Source organism: Ooceraea biroi, chromosome 11 (genome assembly GCF_003672135.1).
Source record: "Ooceraea biroi isolate clonal line C1 chromosome 11, Obir_v5.4, whole genome shotgun sequence".
Classification (NCBI taxonomy): Eukaryota; Metazoa; Arthropoda; class Insecta; order Hymenoptera; family Formicidae; genus Ooceraea; species Ooceraea biroi.
The window spans coordinates 11,717,364-11,736,839 of record NC_039516.1 but is presented as its reverse complement, the minus strand read 5'-3'; the positions used below and the strand labels follow the sequence as shown (position 1 = coordinate 11,736,839).

General features: G+C 35.2%; 1 protein-coding gene across 5 annotated transcripts; it reads left to right on the top strand.

Annotated features, from left to right (window-relative positions):
* The first annotated feature begins 473 nt into the window (after positions 1-473).
* On the top strand, positions 474-19,105 carry LOC105278668 (acyl-CoA synthetase short-chain family member 3, mitochondrial). 5 transcript variants are annotated; one of them, XM_011337905.3, is made up of 14 exons: positions 474-1,213; positions 1,871-1,939; positions 3,275-3,482; positions 12,362-12,527; positions 13,647-13,936; positions 14,212-14,308; positions 14,430-14,638; positions 14,787-15,015; positions 15,277-15,387; positions 15,625-15,824; positions 15,978-16,123; positions 17,731-17,953; positions 18,064-18,239; positions 18,489-19,105. In XM_011337905.3, the coding sequence occupies exons 3-14, from the start codon at positions 3,368-3,370 to the stop codon at positions 18,582-18,584; spliced, it is 2,058 nt and encodes a 685-aa protein (XP_011336207.1). In that variant the 5' UTR covers positions 474-1,213; positions 1,871-1,939; positions 3,275-3,367; the 3' UTR covers positions 18,585-19,105. The 5 variants fall into 5 exon arrangements, with proteins under 5 accessions (XP_011336207.1, XP_011336206.1, XP_011336208.1 ...); XM_011337904.3 differs by having other exon boundaries at positions 474-1,939; XM_011337906.3 differs by lacking the exons at positions 474-1,213; positions 1,871-1,939 and adding an exon at positions 2,067-2,934.
* The last annotated feature ends 371 nt before the right edge of the window (positions 19,106-19,476 follow it).

Sequence of the window (19,476 nt, the reverse complement as noted above, 5' to 3'; positions counted from 1 at the left end):
TCCTCCTCTTCCTCTCCGGTGAGGCTAGTGATGCTGGGACGATGATGCGACGCACGACATTCTTATTCGTTCGTATGGAATAAAAATTTCGCAGTAATCCGACGGGACGCCGTTACATAACGCGACGACGTCCGCTCTAGGAGAAAGAGAGAGAGGGAGAGGAGGGAAGACGTCGATCGTGCGGTCGAAACTTGTTGCTTTCGCACACAAGGGATGACTCAAGGCGACATGCATGCAAATCGCACGAAATCGTTGAGAAGCCTCGAATACCGCGAGATGATTCTAGCTTAATATTCAACTGGGGACAATGTAATAATAAGATGAATGCAACGACATATGTGAAGTTTGAATGAATATTAATTAATAACACATAATGTTAATATAATAAAATGGCGCACAAAGCGCAGAGAATTATTAAAATTATTAAAATTAAAAAATTAATTATTAAAAAAAGTGGACAAAAAATTAATTTGCTCCGTTCCGCGTTTAATCTCGTTTTGGTTCTGTCCAGCTTGTGGTCTCGCTTAAAAGAGAGGAACGCTACAAACTTTCGCGTCAGTCCGATACAATAAATACGAAACATGACTAACTATTAATAGCATTAGAGTAGTAATAGAGAAATTTTGTTGACACGATTCCGCTTCAGATTTGCATTTCAGTGCAAGAGAACTCGGGGCGTTGTGAGGCGTCAGGTGCGATTCGAAGCGAGGCGATTAGCGATTTTTCACGGAATTCCATGGCTGTTTTCCCACGTAAACTCGAAATTTCCCCTTCGCCGTCGCGCTCTACGTTAGTTGTATGTCATTCTAGTAAGCATACGAAATAGGCAACTCGCGGTACGTAATGACTAATTCATCACATTGTGCCGATCGCCAAGTCATTATCATTTTAAATATCCAAAAACAATTACGCTAGTTTTACATTGAACTAAAATTTTAATTTTCGGTCTACTCTATGTATATATATATATGTGTGTGTGTGTGTGTGTGGGTGGGTGTGTGCGCGCGCGCGCGTGTGTATAAAGTGCTTACTGCTGCTCGGAATCCTCTTTTCGCTTCTTCGCATTCGATCCTAACGACAGCGTTTTCTAGTTGTACTCTTCAGCGGGAAGGGATGCAACTGCATCTTCAAGAATACGGTAGCTGAATTACGTGCACGCAAGATGCACGCATTGACATTCGCCTCGTGTCGATCACGTCGAGGAAACCGCATGGTAATTCGATTTTACGTAGCATCAAGAAGTTCCACGTGTTTCATATGTTTCAAGAGGATGACTGGCCCTTCCTCCGCCTCTTCTTCCTTCGCCAAGTGAGGATACTCGTTTCGCGACCTGGAACAATTGCAAATATATGTTATTTATGCGTTGCCGGTGGTGCCGTATTACGTATGATTTATTAATATGAGTTACTTAGGGACGCTGTCATTGTTGCAGACAGTGCAGATAGCACAACCAATTTAGATTGTAACGTGGCATTTTGAAACAGAAGAGAATGCATATATTATTTTATTTATAATAACTGTGTAAATGTATTTAACGTTTAACATTTTGAGAATTGCGTTGAGTCAGTTGTAATTCTTTCTTGTGTGCAAGATTACGCTTCGAAAAGCAAGTGAGAACGTGGGCATGGGAAGGAATCAAAGGGCATGAAGCGATGGGATGGGTGTTTACGATATTTCATTTGTGCAATTTGCGAAATCCTGGTTCAAAATGTCGTGTTGGAAGGTGCCTTCTGTACTTTCCCCCCATCTCGCGATATTGATATACGCAACAGTGCTCGAAATGGGTGAAATAGCCTACATGATTTGTATATCATTTACATACAATACAAGCAACGAGTATTTTATGCGCATCATGTTATGACATTTGTAGAGAAGACCAACGTTAGCTTACTCCTGGACTTACTGCGGACGGACTCGACAATCCACTCTAAAGTCTAAGGTAAGGTAGTTACTGTATCTAACAATGATATTTCCACATACAATAATTTTTTATACATTTGTACAATAAAAAAATATACAATATAGATATATGATAAAGTCTTCTGTTGAATAGTGAAATTGTTGAATTTTTTTAGTTTTTTTTTTTTTAGTCTTTTATCCACGATGCCGGTTCGTTGCTGACTCTGTAAATTACACGATTTATCATATTTATTGTAAATGTACAGGACTATATGACATGTTAGTTATTCGCAATTCTCAATTCGATTTTAGAATGTGCGTTGAACTTTGAGATTTAAATATAAATATGAATCTTTCCTTGTTCGCGGTTGTTTGATCTACTATTTCTCTAGAGAGGGTTGTGAGTAAAGTACCACATCCAAGTTTTAAAAAGCTGAATTTTGCTTTGGCTAGCAAAGAATAAAAGAATCAAAGTTATATTAATTATATTGAATATTGCAATATCAAAATTAATATTGAATATATATATTTTATATATGTGGGCGTAGCAGGGTAAATATTTTGGATGTAAAATTTGCACGCATTGATTTCAATCGTGAATTTCTGTCTATTAATATATTAAACGTTTTAATCTTTACAGGTAGATTTTATAGATAGATTTCCTATATATACAAATGATAATTTAGATAATTTTTTAGATTTATGAGTTATCAAATAACAAACGCGATTAAATCAATCTAATTTCTTATCTTATCTGACCAGAATTTTCTTCAAAACGATTGACTATTCTGTTTAAGAATACAATTCGCTTCCGATCAATTTGGTCACTCGTGATCTTGATCATCTTGAGTGCGAGCACATTATTTGCATGTTAATAATTGAACTTTAAAATTGATTCATCGACCTTTGTATAAATATTTGCTCAGGAAACATGCGTCGTGATGAGTATTCGTTTTTTTCATGTATGAAAAGGAGACTTTAGTTTTCCACGATACACGCGTGGTTACGGATCTATTTTGCAAGTGTACCGCTTAAGTACGTATTATGTATATATATTCGTCCTCATTCATTCTACAATATAGTGATTTGACACATCACTCACGTACCTGTTAAATATAGCGAATAACAGCTTTCAATAAAACACATAGATTTACAAAAAAGCAGATCAGAAATTCTGAACTCCCTTAAAAGATTTCATATTTAATACGGCGTGTACAAAAAATTCACAACTACGAGAATTGCACTTGACAAACCATTACATAACACAAATTGATTGTGTACGTGTAATTTATTTAAAAAGTTTTTAATATTACGTTTGTAGTACTACTTCCCGTTTAATTCAGAAGAGATTTTAACAGTAATCTGTGACGTATAGTGAATGGACCCTACTTCGTGGATACACAGACGTTACTGGTACTACAGATTGTGAACATTGTGATTGGATATCACAAGGATCAACACTTACAGAATGCTGCATCAGATGAATCCTGATTTCCTGGGTACCAAGTCCGAAAGTTCAGGAAAACCATCTCTGGAGTCGTGTATCTTGCATTCGAGAATATCACTAAAGGGAGACGGCAACGGTATGCATACACACTTGTATTTCATAAGCAGAGTAGACAGATACACATGATGTATAAAAGTTCCTTTAATTTTTTAACTGAATACACTATAGCATTTGTTTCCCTTTCTTAAATACACAGAAACACTTTTTAAGTAATGGGAATTTATACAACTTGGAGGAAACAGAAAGAGGAGCGATTTTCTTGAGAAGAAGAAAAGAAATAATTTTTTTATTTTTATATATCTCATTCTCTGTGAATATTGCTTTATTTTGCCTATTATATTTGCTGATCATTTCGCAATAAAACACTAGATAATTTCACAGATGTCGAAAGAGGATTCTATTGAAAATTTTAAAGGATATTTCACCCTCTTTACACTTTGGTACTTAACATATTTTCAAGAGAAGCAAATCGAGCACTGCAAAAGTTCTTCATCAGCACATGTGCGCGTCTACAGGTATACAGTCATGCACACATGCACACGCGCACTTGAATGTTAAAAATTAAATTTCTTCTAATTTTTTATATATATCCGATATTTAAAGATATTTAAAGAATAAGATCGTTTCTTCACAAGATACAGATTAACATTTTTTTCCAATACCTATTGAATATCGCATGATATGCCGGTATGTCGACTATCTTCGAAATTGCTGCTTGTAGTATGTAAAGTGCTCCTTGTAGTATGTAAATTGCATCGTAAAAACAAAATGTGTTTATATTAATGATCGCGCGATTATATATTTTTTTCATACTGTCACGACTATCTCGACGGTTTTAAAGAAAAAATTTTTCTTGTAATTTGTTTCCTTTGCGAAAGATGTAAGTTGACTAACTGTGTACGTGTGTTTGAGGTTTCTGTCTTTTATTTTTGACATGATTTTGATAAGTGTCTCTGTTTTCTATTTTTAACATGATTTTGAAAGGAAAAAAAAAAACTTTTCAGTCCGTAGATATGACGAATTGCTGCCACATCTGTTATATGTGCCAAATTTTTTCGTAAGAAACTAACGTACTTGATAAGGACCGAAAAATACACGGTCGAAACGTTGTACATCAGATATAATAAAGTTTGCCAGCTTGGTCGAAGAATTTATGACACTTATATATTTTTTTTACAATGATAGATTAAGGTGAACTAACCGACAGTTCGGACAGTTGTTACATATAACGTCGCTCGAATGTGTCATCAAATAAATCGGATAATTGAGATTCAATCTCAGTCTTTATCGAATATATGATAACTGAAATCGATATGATAACTGCAAAACTTTTATCAATTCCGCACATACATGCGCGCACACATATACGTGTGCATCATTTATTCTTTTGCGAGTTTATTTATTTATTATTTCCTCATCCAGTATATTGACATTTAAATATAGATACAAATTCAGATTTCATCAGCATTGATTTTTCATTTCTTAACTATACGAAACAAGCCTAAAAAGAGCAATCTGCAATCTAAAAATTATGAATTGGAGGAAACACGTTGAATGTCGCGTCAATATCAGGTGATTTTCCGTTTAGGTCGCATGGGCCATGGATAGTCTACTTTATTGCATTCATTATACATAATACTTATAATACATTAGCCCGGCAAATTAAGAATGTATCACTACGTGGCGTGCGCCACCGATGGCCTAAGGTACAATAATTGTTCATGATATTTATATTTATTAATGTTATTAATAATATTATTGAATATTATCATTTCATGATAACGTTTCTTCTTATAAGTTATCAATACGATCTAAACGGAAAATCTAATGTCACTCACCGATGGCCCACTCAACGTGTTCAGTATTCAAATACAGTTGATTTGAATGAAATATTTAAACCCAAGTCGATATAGAAAATGAACAAGTGATTCGTGGATCTTTCGTCGTATGTGACATACATAGACAATTTTAATGATAATAATGAGATATTAAAATTTGTTCAGATCTGAAAAAAAGTTATGTGGAAATTAGCAACAGATGAGAAGTCTGAAATTTTACAATTAAGTAGTTATCGGATGTAGGGGAGACCGGGGACAAAAGTACCACGGTACAGTTGCAACAGCGTGAATAGTTTTAAATCATACCAGGTATATTTGTGTGATTGCAATATATGCTAAACTTAGGTATTTATTCGTTAGTCTTTTGCTGGCCTTCGCGGAATGTACACGTGTGCAGGAGCAATAATTGCTTTTTTCCCTCCTCACGTAAGTTTTACTCGCGTAAAATATCCACGGTCTGTCTCTCGCTGCCGCTACGCGCGCATTTTGCGTTGCGCGTGAACTTGGCGCGAGACACTACCTTCTTCTTCTTCTTCTTAGTGTTTAATGGCACCCGATCCCTTTCAGGTTTGATACGGCCAATTGCAAAAGTGAGTTAAATACGAAATAACAAGTTGAAAAAAGAACTCGGGACAATCGTTGTGCACCTGACGACTGTCTCCTTCGGAATCCGCGAGACACTACCGTGTCTCTTGATAATCTATAAAATCTGAAGTATTTTGCTTCCTTCATTACGAAGATATAACGCATTATCCAAATATATTTTAGTGATTATCTTCATTGATAATTTGTATATGTTAGAACTGACATTAAGCTAGATATTCATTAAAAAAATTAATTACGAATCAAAAGTAATCAGTCGGGGACAATTGTACCACCAATGCTTGGGGACACTTGTAGCGTTACTATTGTACCCACACTCGCTTGGTGTGTTAATTAAGTGTTAATTTGTTTCTATTTATTGGGTTGTTCGGAAAGTAATTTCGTTTTTCACAAAGCGATGTCGTTAGTCGCGTTCCTCGATACTTAACCTTACTCTAAGCGGCAAATTCGTTTTATATTTTGACAACTGACATTTCAGACGTCATTTAGTATCTTATTGTGTTGCGATCTGTCAAGTAATTGTTTTTTGGCATCACATCAAACATGGAAAATCAAAGTGAGCATTTTCGTAATATTTTGCTTTTTTACTACTGAAAGGGTAAAAATGCAGTGCAAGCGAGAAAAAAATTGTGTACCGTGTATGGAGAAGATGTATTGAGTGAACGTCAGTATCAGAATTGGTTTTCGAAATTTCGCACTGGAAATTTCGATTTGAAAGATGCACCACGTTCAGGTCGGCCAATTAAAGCTAATGACGAGAAAATAAAGGCTCTGGTGGATGCAAACCGTCGCATAACAACACGCGAAATTGCTGAAAAGTTAAATTTATCGAATTCGACCGTTTACGATTATTTGAAACGCCTTGGATTCGTTTCAAAGCTCGATATTTGGGTTCCACACAATTTAAAGGAAATTGACTTGATTCGACGCATTACCATCTGCGATTCATTGTTGAAACGTGGAGAAAATGAACCATTTTTGAAGCGAATCATAACTGGAGATGAAAAATGGATTGTTTACAACAATGTTAAGCGAAAACGATCATGGTCCAGGCAAGATGAACCCGCTCAATCGACATCCAAGGCAGATATTCATCAAAAGAAGATCATGCTTTCTGTATGGTGGGATTGGAAGGGAATCGTATTTTTCGAGCTACTACCAAGCAACCAGACGATTGATTCGAAAGTGTATTGTCGTCAGCTGGATGAATTGGATGCTGCCATCAAGCAGAAGCGACCAGAATTGGCGAATAGGAAAGGTGTCGTATTCCATCACGACAATGCCAGACCACACACAAGTTTGGTCACTCGCCAGAAGCTTTTACAGCTTGGATGGGATGTGCTACCACACCCACCATACTCTCCTGATCTGGCACCATCCGATTACCATTTGTTCCAGTCTCTACAAAATTCTTTGAACAATGTAAACTTCGATTCAAATGAAGGCGTCAAAAATCACTTGCTTCAATGTTTTGTCAATAAGGAGAAGGACTTCTATGAGCGTGGAATCTTAAAGTTGCCAGAAAGATGGCGAAAGGTAGTGGAACAAAATGGCCAATACATCACTGAATAAAATTTTTTCTAAATATGAAAAAACCGCCTTTCATTTTTCCTTGAAAAAACGAAATAACTTTCCGAACAACCCAATAATTTGATTTTATTATAGTTAATTTCCTTAAATCTGTTTACGATTACGATTATAAAAATAATTATTGAGTAGAAAACAATATTACTTGTTAATGTGAAGAAATACTGATGTTGGCCTGTTAATACATTTTTTTTGGTTGTTATTCTTGTAGAAGGTGTTAGTGTGTAAGACTGATTAATAAAACTTAAGAAATAACCATTATTTTGTTTATAAATAATATGGTACAATTGTCCCCATCTACTGGTACAACCGTCCCGGGGATTGGGACGATTGTACCAGTATTCCTCATATCATTTTAACAGTAATAACTTTTTTCCTAGTTATGTTGCAAAATTTGGCATAATATAATTTTGTAGTCAAATAAATTCTATATCTAAAGGTACATATCCTTTTTGCGTGGTTATTATATTTTAATTGTTATAAAATCTTAAATGCAAAATGGTACTTTTGTCCCCGGTCTCCCCTAAGTCAGACAAGATAGATTAATCACATCAAACAATTTCACGGAATAACATGTTATTCCGTAACTGCGCTACAACAAAAAATACAATATTCAATCAATCAAAATCGTTATCATAAACATGGAATAAACGCTATCGAATAATCATTCTTCGATAATGAAATAGATCTAAACGTGTCTAAACGTGATAAGAAAATTTTGTTTGCTATCATAAAGAAATAGTTTACGATATATTAAAAACTTATTAAGTGTTTCAAAAACAAAACGTTATCAAAACATTAGTAAAGAAATAAAAAATACACGTTTTGAGATATATACTATTCTTTCTTAAATCATTTATACAAGATGTAACAAAATTTATGAAAATATCGTTGATTCTTGATTTTTTCGGATAACTTCTCAGCATAAATGTCGTCGTACAGACGCAACAATATGAATGTTGAAAGTCCCTGCCGATTAATTCTTAATATAAAGTTTTGTAGTTGAATTTTACTAAAACCAATTAGCACGGAAAAATCTAATCTTTCGGTAACGCAACACTTTATATTAAGAATTAATACAAAGCTTTGCATTTGAATTTTGCTAGAAATAATCAAAAGAAAAATCCTATGATGTCATCGGCAAATATGCAGCAGTATTAAAAATAAAATTAATGTAAATTTTGAAATTGCGCAACATAAGAATTGTCTATCTTATGAATGATTGAAACATTTTTTGTACGTCTATTTTATCTTGTAATTAATGGAGAATTGTCCATCATATCAAATATTTGATAGATTTGATTAATTCATGATTTAATTAATATGTCATTACTAGATAATATGTATTCTAATATAAGATAAGATACTTCATTTGAAAATTGTCAATGTTCTGCACAATTTCAAAATGTATAATAATTGCATATCTAATAGCGATAATTTTACTTTATTATTATGAAATGCTCACTGATGTCATTTATAGTATTACTTCTGTACTAGAACATTCATATTGAGAAGTTATTCGCAAAAGTGGATACTCGATTTTTTTCGAAAGAACCCGGTAAAAAATTTTTTATATATAATCAGACAAAACTGGTTATATAAAATTATATATCATTTTTGTCCATATATAAATAGATATGCTTATATATAAATGGATTTGTATATTATTAAAGATATGTAAGTAGTAAAATATATTATTTATTGTAATCTGAAGTCCGAATTTTTCGAACTTCAAATTGCTTGCGTGCGTGTACTACATGGACGTCCATGGGAGTCTCTGTGCCGCAAGTGTAAAAATTCTCAAAAAAATTAATATGCCAAGGCGTGTCTATTAACTTTATTATATAACTGTCAGGCTAAATCTTAACGTCGAGTAAGAACTCAACGCGTGCACCACATAGCGGTGCGGAGCGAAACACATATGCCTAGTTTATATAGAATCATATACAATTATATATGAATGCATCTGAATCATACTTGTGTTTATGTATATTTATACATGATGCAAGACTTATATATAATTATATATAAAACATTGTAACGTTATATATAAGTATGCAAAGTGCGCATCTTATATGTAGCAGTTATTGCATTTAAATATAAATATATATAACGTTCTATACTTTGCATTTATAATTATATATTTTCTGCACAGATATGTATAATCTTATAGAAGTATATTCAATTCTGCATGAATATACATGCAAAATGTTTTACCAGAAAGATTTATGTCTAAGATTTTTTTAGCATAAAATTGTAAAAATTTGAAGTTCTAGAAAATTTCTAAATGTTTACGTAACTTCCAGGTGATAAAATATATAGTAGTAGTAATAGATAAGTAGTAGGCCGGAAGCATTCAAATTGTTAGGACATATTGTCCGCATTCTCAAAACGATATTATTCTCAAATTGATTTTCAAAACGAATCTGATTCCGTGCTTCTATATGGTACTACATGTGTGAAAGTTTTCTTTTTTTTTAATAAAATAAAATAAAATAAATATCTTATTATTTTACGACGCGAGTGCGAAGTGAAAATACGCAGAGCAACATTATATAATAATCAAGAAGAGATAAATCTTGTTCGTGACATACAGGTAAAACTTGTTACTTAAAAATGAGAAAAATTATATTAAAGAAAATTAATATTCTATCTTTATACGTGAAAAAATACGCGCAGCGTAGAGTGTACTATTTGCAAACGTTGTTAAAAACACGGAACATTTTACGTATGATTTTGCTACGTGTATACACGTTCGGTTTTTATTTGGTATTTATTCGATTGGCTCCAATCGTAAATTCCATTCCGGAAACGCAGATTACATTTGTTGGCGATGTCTATCGCTTGAGAATTAAATTATCGGATGCACCTGCTGTTTTCCCGTTGCTTTATCACGCACAATTGCGAGTTCTCTCTCGTTTTCCTTATTACTATCTTGAATCTACATCTATCTATCTTTTTGCCGACAAATATCGTTAATGTCAAAGACGCATTAAGAGCATGTACAATTGACATTGGAATACAAATTGAAATATCTCTCATTGCACTGATAATCTCTCGAGATATTTGTTTCTATATAAAAATATTCTATACATACAAAAACAGTTTGGTATTGTATTCCTTTGTGACTAACACATTCAGTTTTATTAAACCTCCTGTGTATTTTGCTAACTAATTATATCAACAACATGAGATTAAATAAAGCCTGTTATAAAATTAATGAATACCCGATTTTCAAACATCTGGAAGGATACTTCAGATAGACGAAAGTAGAAGAACGATATTTTGCGGAAAACATCTCTCTTTCTCTCGCTCGCTCTATCTTTTCCTCCTGATATTTATATAGTACATTACATTACAGATAAAAGGCCATCTCCCACGTGGCTTATCTCGCGTTTAAGGCTAAACGTGAGATACAAATATGAACCGAAAGCAATAAACCCGGGCACTGGTGCGGTACATTTAGCGGCGAATATGGCTCATTGTGAATTTTCTTTATCACATATGAAGATCATAATCGGAGAGCGTCTGGTCGTGAAATGTGTGTGTGTGTGTGTGTGTGAGAGAGAGAGAGAGAGAGAGAGAGAGAGAGAGAGAGAGAGAGAGAGAGAGAGAGAGAGAGATCTGAGCAAACAGAATTGCGATACGAAAGAATCACTCGGTGTAAGCTACCGACTAATTTTCTGCCAGGCAATTGTTACAACGCGGTTCTCGCGTTGTACGTGTGGTATGACCAAGCCGGTATACATGCTCTCTAATAAAGCTGCTTCTGAGTTGCGTAACTCTCCATTTTCCTGAAATAAGCTGTTGCACGACCTGATACATCCTCAGAATTCCGCGGTCGTAAACCCCGGAGGACTTTTCCGAAGGAGAGACGTTTGCAGAGAAGCGACAGCGCAAAGCTGAAATATTCATCGCTAGAAAGTTCAAGTTACGGCAATCCCTGTTCTCCCTGCCACTTATTTCAGAATAATTTTTCTCTTACTTGTTAATGCATGTCCTGCATTCAGTAAGCCAGTTGTAGTCCTATTTTTGAGTGCAGCCTTTCTTAGTTATATTCTATACTAGTCATTCTCAAATAAATATGAAGTAACATAAATATTAAACAAATTGAGAGAGCGAGACTTGACTGAGTTCTCTTTCAAAGGAACTCAAAAGATTTATTTGCGTCATCGCTTAATCTTATATTCTTTTTATTCTTTTTATTTGCACGTACCTATTATATAACAAATAAGGAAGAAATATGTTAGGGTCCTTAAGCAAAGAAGAGGAAAGAAAGAGAACCGAATAACCCAAACGGTTTATATCCCGCTGGCCACCGCCAGTTCTTTATTCTGTTACGCGTTTTCTCGTAACAAATATCACGAAAGTCTCATGGGTGCAGAGGACCGCTGCGCGGTGCGGCGAAGCGTGGTTTACGGGTAATCGGGGCGAGACGAGACGAGAAATGTGGACGTCGGCAGTGGTCCAGGGTGATTTTCTTACCATTTTCTCGGTTGCTCTCGCGCTATCGCGCGGTGCTACCGGCACCGGCAGTATTAAGGCATCGTGGTGCGACGTCCCGTAATTCACAATACGCGGAAACAAACATGTGGGCGACGTGGCGCTAAAGGAAGAAGCGCCTCGGATGGAAGATTATTGCACAAACACTGCGACGTGTTTGAAATAAATTATTCGTACCGAGCAAAGTACCGCATCTTCGTATCCCTGAGAAAACATTCGTCAGTTATTGCAGTTTACAGAGCTTGAATGAGAGACAACGGATCGTCAGCCCTCTCACCTGCATGCCCTTCATTTTTTTCAGACAGAGAAGAAGCAGATAAATACATTACTCTTCGGATAGTTTCTCTACTCACAGTTAAACACTGCAAATTCCTTGTCGAAACGTAAAGCTGCCTGGTTCTCATGTATGCTTTTCTGCTTGCAGATTATATTATGAACCCCCATCGATACGACTGTTCCACATACGATGAAGCGTACAAAAAGTCACTGGAGTGCCCGGATGAGTTTTGGGGCGAGGTCGCCGGCTGCATCGACTGGAGTAAACCTTGGCGCAAGGTGTTGGACAACTCCAACCCACCGTTCACGAAATGGTACCTTGAATAAAATAATAAAATAAAAAATAAATAAATAAAATTAAAAATAATAATCAAGCGACGCGGTACGAAAATGCAAAAATGCAGTTGGGCTCGAAATGCTAAAAATACATATACATTTTTTGCAGAAAAAATGTTAAAACCTTTTACAAAAAAGCAATGAGATCACACTAAAAAAAACTTCACAAAGGAAAACAATACGTCAAGTACATAAAAAAATCCCAACTTATACAAAAAGTTTAAAAAAATATTATAAAAATTAAAACTAAATATGAAATCAACAGTTAACTTGCCAAGTATATAAAAGCAATTCAGTTTGAGTATTTTACCCAAACATTTTCCATGCATACTCTCTTATCGCATGACGACATTGAAGTACTTCGCGTGCCCTGGTCGCATTAAAACATGCTGTCATACTTATAATCTATACTTTATGTGTAAATTATTTGTATCGACTAATTGTAAGTAATGAAAAGAGATATTTATAATCACTTTTGCTAGTCTGTAAAACTGTAAAAGTGTTTATTTTAATATTTCCAACTAAAAAGATTTGTGAGTCACTATTGAAAATCATCAAGATACAAGATACAGTACAAAGCAAGATACAAATTTGCAAGAATACGTGACCAATGCCCCAGGCACGCCAAGTACTTCAATGTCGTCATGCGATAAGAGAGTATGCATGGAAAATGTTTGGGTAAAATACTCAAACTGAATTGCTTCTATATACTTGGCAAGTTAACTGTTGATTTCATATTTATAGTTTTAATTTTTATATTTTTTTAAACTTTTTGTTGCGTATAAGTTGGGATTGTTTTATGTACTTGACGTATTGTTTTCCTTTGGGAAGTTTTTTTCGTGTTATAAATAAATAATAAAATTAAAAACAAACTAATAAGATTGAATAAATGTCATACTTATGTATGACTAGAACTGTCTCGGAATTTTGGAAAATCATGCGTGCGAAGGATTTGCCTTCAAACCCTAATCACAAAAACAAATCTAGGTTTTTCAAGTGAAAAATACGTACTGTGCGCGGCAAGCTCTACAGTTAAGAATCAACCAAGACTAAATATTTATAATTACTTAAACAGGAAGCTCGCTTTCTTTGCGCAGGTTTGCCGGTGGAGAACTGAACGCTTGTTACAACGCGGTGGATCGCCACGTGCATGCTGGATTTGGGAAGAAAACCGCGCTGATCCATGACAGTCCCCAGACGTCCCAGATACGCACAGTAACATACGATGAACTTTTGGAGAAGACGTCCCTGTTGGCGGGCGCGTTGGCGGATCTGGGTGTGCGTAAGGGAGACAGAGTGATCATCTACATGCCGCTGATTCCCGAGACTATAATTGCGATTCTAGCGACTGCTAGACTCGGAGCGATTCATTCCGTAGTTTTTGGAGGTAATAACGAGGTGACTCTAATTAAGTTAATGAACTCTCGATAGATATATCTTTTAGAACAGCTTTCAGATTGCATTTATTGAAGAAAAAAATATTCCAAATATCAAAAAATAAAATTTCACGCATAATACATTGTTAAAGTAGCAGATTTTTTAATTTCTTCGAATTTTCTTAAATTAAGCTATATATTATTATGGCAAGTAAGCGCGTACTGAGTAACAGACATTTCAACTAGTACATTAATGTAATGTTATATTTATGAAATATGCTTTCAGGTTTTGCAGCAAATGAATTGGCATCTAGAGTGAATCACGCCGAACCAAAAGTTATTATCGCCGCGAGTTGCGGGTTGGAACCGTCCAAAGTAATCAAGTACGTTTCCAAATTTCCCGTAAAAAGATGTCTAATAAATAATTAAAAGTAAATTGTATCTCCCATTTGGGGTAGTTAGACATATATGTTTCCTTTTTAATCTGCCTATTCCGGAGTGCAGGTACACTACTATGCTAAACAATGCCATGGAAATGATCACCGTACCGAAGCCCAAGTGCATCGTATTCCAGAGAAGGAACGTATGGGAAGCCCCGTTGCTCAAGTCGCAGTACGACTGGGACGACTTGATGAAGAACGCGAAGCCTCATCCATGTGTGATGATCGAAGCTAACGAGCCATTATACATACTGTACACATCAGGGACTACAGGTAGGTCTCGCTTAAATGAACAGCATACATGGTACATGTGCGATTTTGCAGAATCTTGCCGTTTGATGTTGATACATCCGGTATCGTTAAGCATATGATTGTACGCTATCACGTGTGATACAAGAACGATAAAAGTACTCGATGTTAGGACAACCGAAGGGAATTATAAGGCCGATTGGCGGTCACTTGGCGACACTCTGTTGGAGCATGAAAACGGTCTATGGGATGAATAAGAATTCCGTTTGGTGGGTGGCCTCTGACATGGGCTGGGTTGTCGGGCACTCGTACATTTGCTACGGTCCTCTCCTGTATGGCGCAACAAGTGTGATGTACGAAGGAAAGCCAGATAGGACACCAGACGCTGGCCAATATTTCAGGTTTGCAGAGTCTTCTATATATAATTATAAAATATATAATTTTCTATAATCCTAATTACTCTCTCTGGTAAAATGCTGTTAGAGAAGATGAGAATTTTCTATAATTATAATTAATCTCTCTTTGGTAAAATGCTGTTAGAGAAGATGAGAATTGCTGTTTTCTACGAAAGTCAAGTTATCTTATTCGTGCGTAACATTGATTAAAAAACATTAATTTTATGTTAATAATTTAATTAAGTAAATTCTCTTTTTTTCCCCTAGAATCATTGAGCAACACAGCGTAAACGCGTTATTCTGCGTGCCTACAGCTCTGCGAGTTATAAGGCGGGCGGATCCAGAAACATTATTAGGGAAGAAGTATTCATTAAAATCGTAAGTTTTTCAGTAATTCGCTGAGTTTACTGCTTTCGATTATATTATAGTAAAACCTGATTGAAAGTCTCATCCTTTCAAAGATAATTTTAGAAACTTTAAAAACTGTTAAATGATAGAAGCAGCATAATTGTAATCTATGTAAAACATAACTGTACAGTTACATTACATAGATTTCTGTTTGCATACTTAAAACCGGCAAGATATATTTAAAACAATTTTTCTTTCGGTTCCTAGCTTGAAAACTGTATTCGTGGCTGGTGAATTTTGTGATTACGAGACGAAAGCCTGGGCCGAGAAGGTGTTTAAGGTGCCGATTCTAAACAATTGGTGGCAATCGGAGACTGGACATCCCATTACGGCATTGTGCCTAGGATATGGTTATCATGCAAGCTTGCCTAAATTCAGTACAGGACTTCCCATACCTGGATACGACAGTGAGTCCCTAATTGTACCGTGCTTTTCTTTCAAATCCTTCATTATGCAATTACTTGATCTACCTTGATTTATTATAATTCTTCTTTGCTCTTAATACTTTTAATAACCATTAATATTATTGTTATGCAAACCTGTGAATTTATCTGCGACAGTTCACATTCTGCGCGAGGATGGAAGTAAAGCACCGAAACACGAACTCGGACGAATCGCCATAAAGTTACCGTTACCGCCTGGATGCATGTCGACTCTTTATCAAGCACCTGAAAAATTCAAGGAAATATATTTCTCGACGTTTCCAGTAAGTAGATAATAAATCAATTTATAATAACTTGTACCTTTTATTTTTAATATTATGCACATTGATTATCTTTTATGGACGTTCTTTGCACAAAATTCTTCAAAAATTGTCATTATAGCATTTAATCATGATTAACCATAAATCAGGATTAACCATTAGACTATAAAAGTCCACACAAATATTTATTTATCCATATTATTATGCCTATATTCATCAAATTAATGTCGAATAATGCTCGCTCGAGTGAGATAAAAGCATACTTACGTTCATATTACGCGATTTGTTCGGTAGAGCCATCGAAAATTCTCGAAAATTTACGAATGCATATTAAAAAAGTGCGTAATAAAGAATGACTAACGACTTTTTTAATAATCGCTTATCTGTGCCTGCGCCATTGAACTTTGAGTACTCCATTTATATTGCAATAATTATACCCGCATATAATTTATGTGCAATATAAATGGCTTTATATTATAGTTAGAATAAAAGAAATATACTTTCTTTCACTCTAATTTATTGTACTAGTTCAGAAGCGCAACGAAAAAGAACAAACTTATAGTTGCAGCCTTTCTTATAACTGTTATTCTTCTTTCCTCTGTATGCTATACTAATAATAACTATAAATTATGCGTAACCAATCATATGTATAATTAGAATATAACATTGCTTGTATTACATATTATTTCTATATTATTATGTATATACCTGCTGCTGCAATCTGCGTTTGCTGGGATAGTTTCCTTTAAAATTAAAAAATTTCTACTTTCATGCATTATTATTTCCATAATAACACCTGTTACCTCAACCATTTATATAATTTATATCAAGAACAGCTTGCAAACAAACAAGGAAACGTAATATTCGAAAATATAACGCAATTTATGCCCGGCATCAATATGCGAATGTTCCGCCGACAGTAAAGAATATTTTATATTAATATATTACTAAACATTACATGCGAGGTCATATTAATAGATAATATCTCATTTTGCAAATGAAGTTATTATTAGGAAACCATAACATTAATGTTATTTACGTGACTTGTAGATCTCCACACACTTAATATGAAGATATCACAGAAGCTATTACAAAGTTTGATAAAACATGCAATTTACTTAATGACACGGAAGTCTTTTAAAATCTTATTAAATTCTTTTTTCGCGTCGTTCTTTCCAGTATCCGCATAAAGCTTATCTTTTTTTTTTTAAAAAAAAGGTACAAAAAGGACGCCAAGTCCACGCTTGGTGCCGGGTAAAAAGTCTAAGGTAACATCGTTACGGGAATAATAATCGGGGAAAATAAAAGCAGGCGAGTTGGGAAAAGTGATCCTCGGCAAACGATTAAACTAATATTACGAACTGGATCCATCCAGTCGTTAGAACGGAAAGTCGACGGAGCGCGTATAATACCTCGTGCACCGCTCGTGCATCTTGATTTGATTTCCTTTGCAGAATCAGATTCACGCGCATGTGGCGGATCATGCTGTTACGCAGGCTGCAAATCCGGTGCTCTTCCGCTGATGATGGATAACTCGCAGCACACGTAGCTTGTTTGCGAGATCTACGCTGAAGATTCACACGCAGTAATCTGGGATAATGTGTTTGCAGGGTTACTACGACACGATGGATGCGGGCTACATCGACGAGTTCGACTACGTTTACGTGACGGCGAGGGACGATGATGTGATAAACGTAGCCGGGCATAGGATCTCTACTGCTGCGCTGGAAGATATTATTTTAGCTCATGGCGACGTGGTGGATGCCGCAATTGTCGGTGTGCCGGATTTCACCAAGGGTGAGGTGCCGCTCTGCCTTTACGTCAGGCGGGAAGGTTCGTAGGATCATCAATTGTTCAAGCTGTTCCACCACAGAAGCGCGCGTTTGCCTTTAACACTCTAGAGTAGTCTGTGTAAGGTATTAAATTGAAGTATTTTCTCATAGAGGCGACGAAGAATGAAGAGGAAATAAATCAAGAGCTGGTAGCGCGGGTGAGAAGCATGATGGGGCCGATTGCGTCCTTCCGGATCGCCGCTGCGATCACCGCGTTGCCTAAAACGCGCTCGGGGAAGATAATCCGCAAGTCCATCGCCACGTTGGCGCGTTCGAAACAAGTCAAGGTAAAAGCAGGTGCAACAGCAACCGCCTTCGAGTCGTTCCTCATTAAATTGCGGAGCGAAAGGCACTTTGATAATTTTGATTAGGACAATAAAGACAAGTGTATATATTTTTATCTATCACAGTCTAAATGGCAGAAAAGTTAAATGAATTAATAATATTTTTAAAAAGGTTTTCACTGAAATCCGAGATTACCTTCTTTATCGTTTCCTCGTTTCCGACATGAAACGTTACCGTTTTATGATTTTCAGATTCCGAGCACGATTGATGATCCAACAGTATTTCGTGAAATTAAGGAGGTACTTCAAAAGCTTGGATATGCGAAATTCGCTCCAGATCCAGAATAACGAATCTTGCAAAATTAATAACAAAGGCGTTCTTAACGTGCTGAATGTTGGTAGAATTTTATCTTACTGGCTTGTATAATTTTTCCTATAAATATATATAATAATACATTATGTTATATAATTAAATTATAGACTGTATCATAGTGCTTGATACATTTATCTCACGTTGGGAGATCACATGAAATCCCCACGCCATTAAATGTGAGAAAAATATTTGCAACAATTAATAATTCAATTAACTAGATTCTAGAATATTGCACCTTTTTAAATTGTTGTGGTAAAATTTTATATACCAATATAGTTTATTATACATTTAATTTGTGCCAATGAATGTATGTACGTTTATCCTTTTTTCACAAGATGTTCAAAATGTTGAAATATCTTGAGACTTAGGATTCGTCTTAGGCTCAAAAGTAGCAAAGATAGCTCGCTTTATTTAATTGTTCAAATGATATAATTTTAGCATGGATAAATACGACTGTAAGTGGGATTGAGTTTTAATAAATTAAAGATGAGAACGATTCCATTCTATTTTCATTGAAACAAGAGAATATCCAAAATGAAACAAACACAAGTATACTTATGAATCTTGAGTATTCGTAAAATCCATGTGCCACACTTTCTTTATTCCATCGGCTCGAATAGGAATTGTCCGTCGTATTGCAAAACTGCACACGGCATGCGTCCACGATCCTATTAAAATTATCAGGGCAGATTTTTTTGCAAATTTGTTTTTAATGACAATATAATAAGAAACAGTATAATAATAATATTGTAATATTAATTTTATAATTATAAATTGTTGTGTAACGCTATCTTGTTGATTTATTCAATAAATTTCTTTTCCAACTCTTACCACCATTTTTAATAATATTTTAATAGTAATTATAAT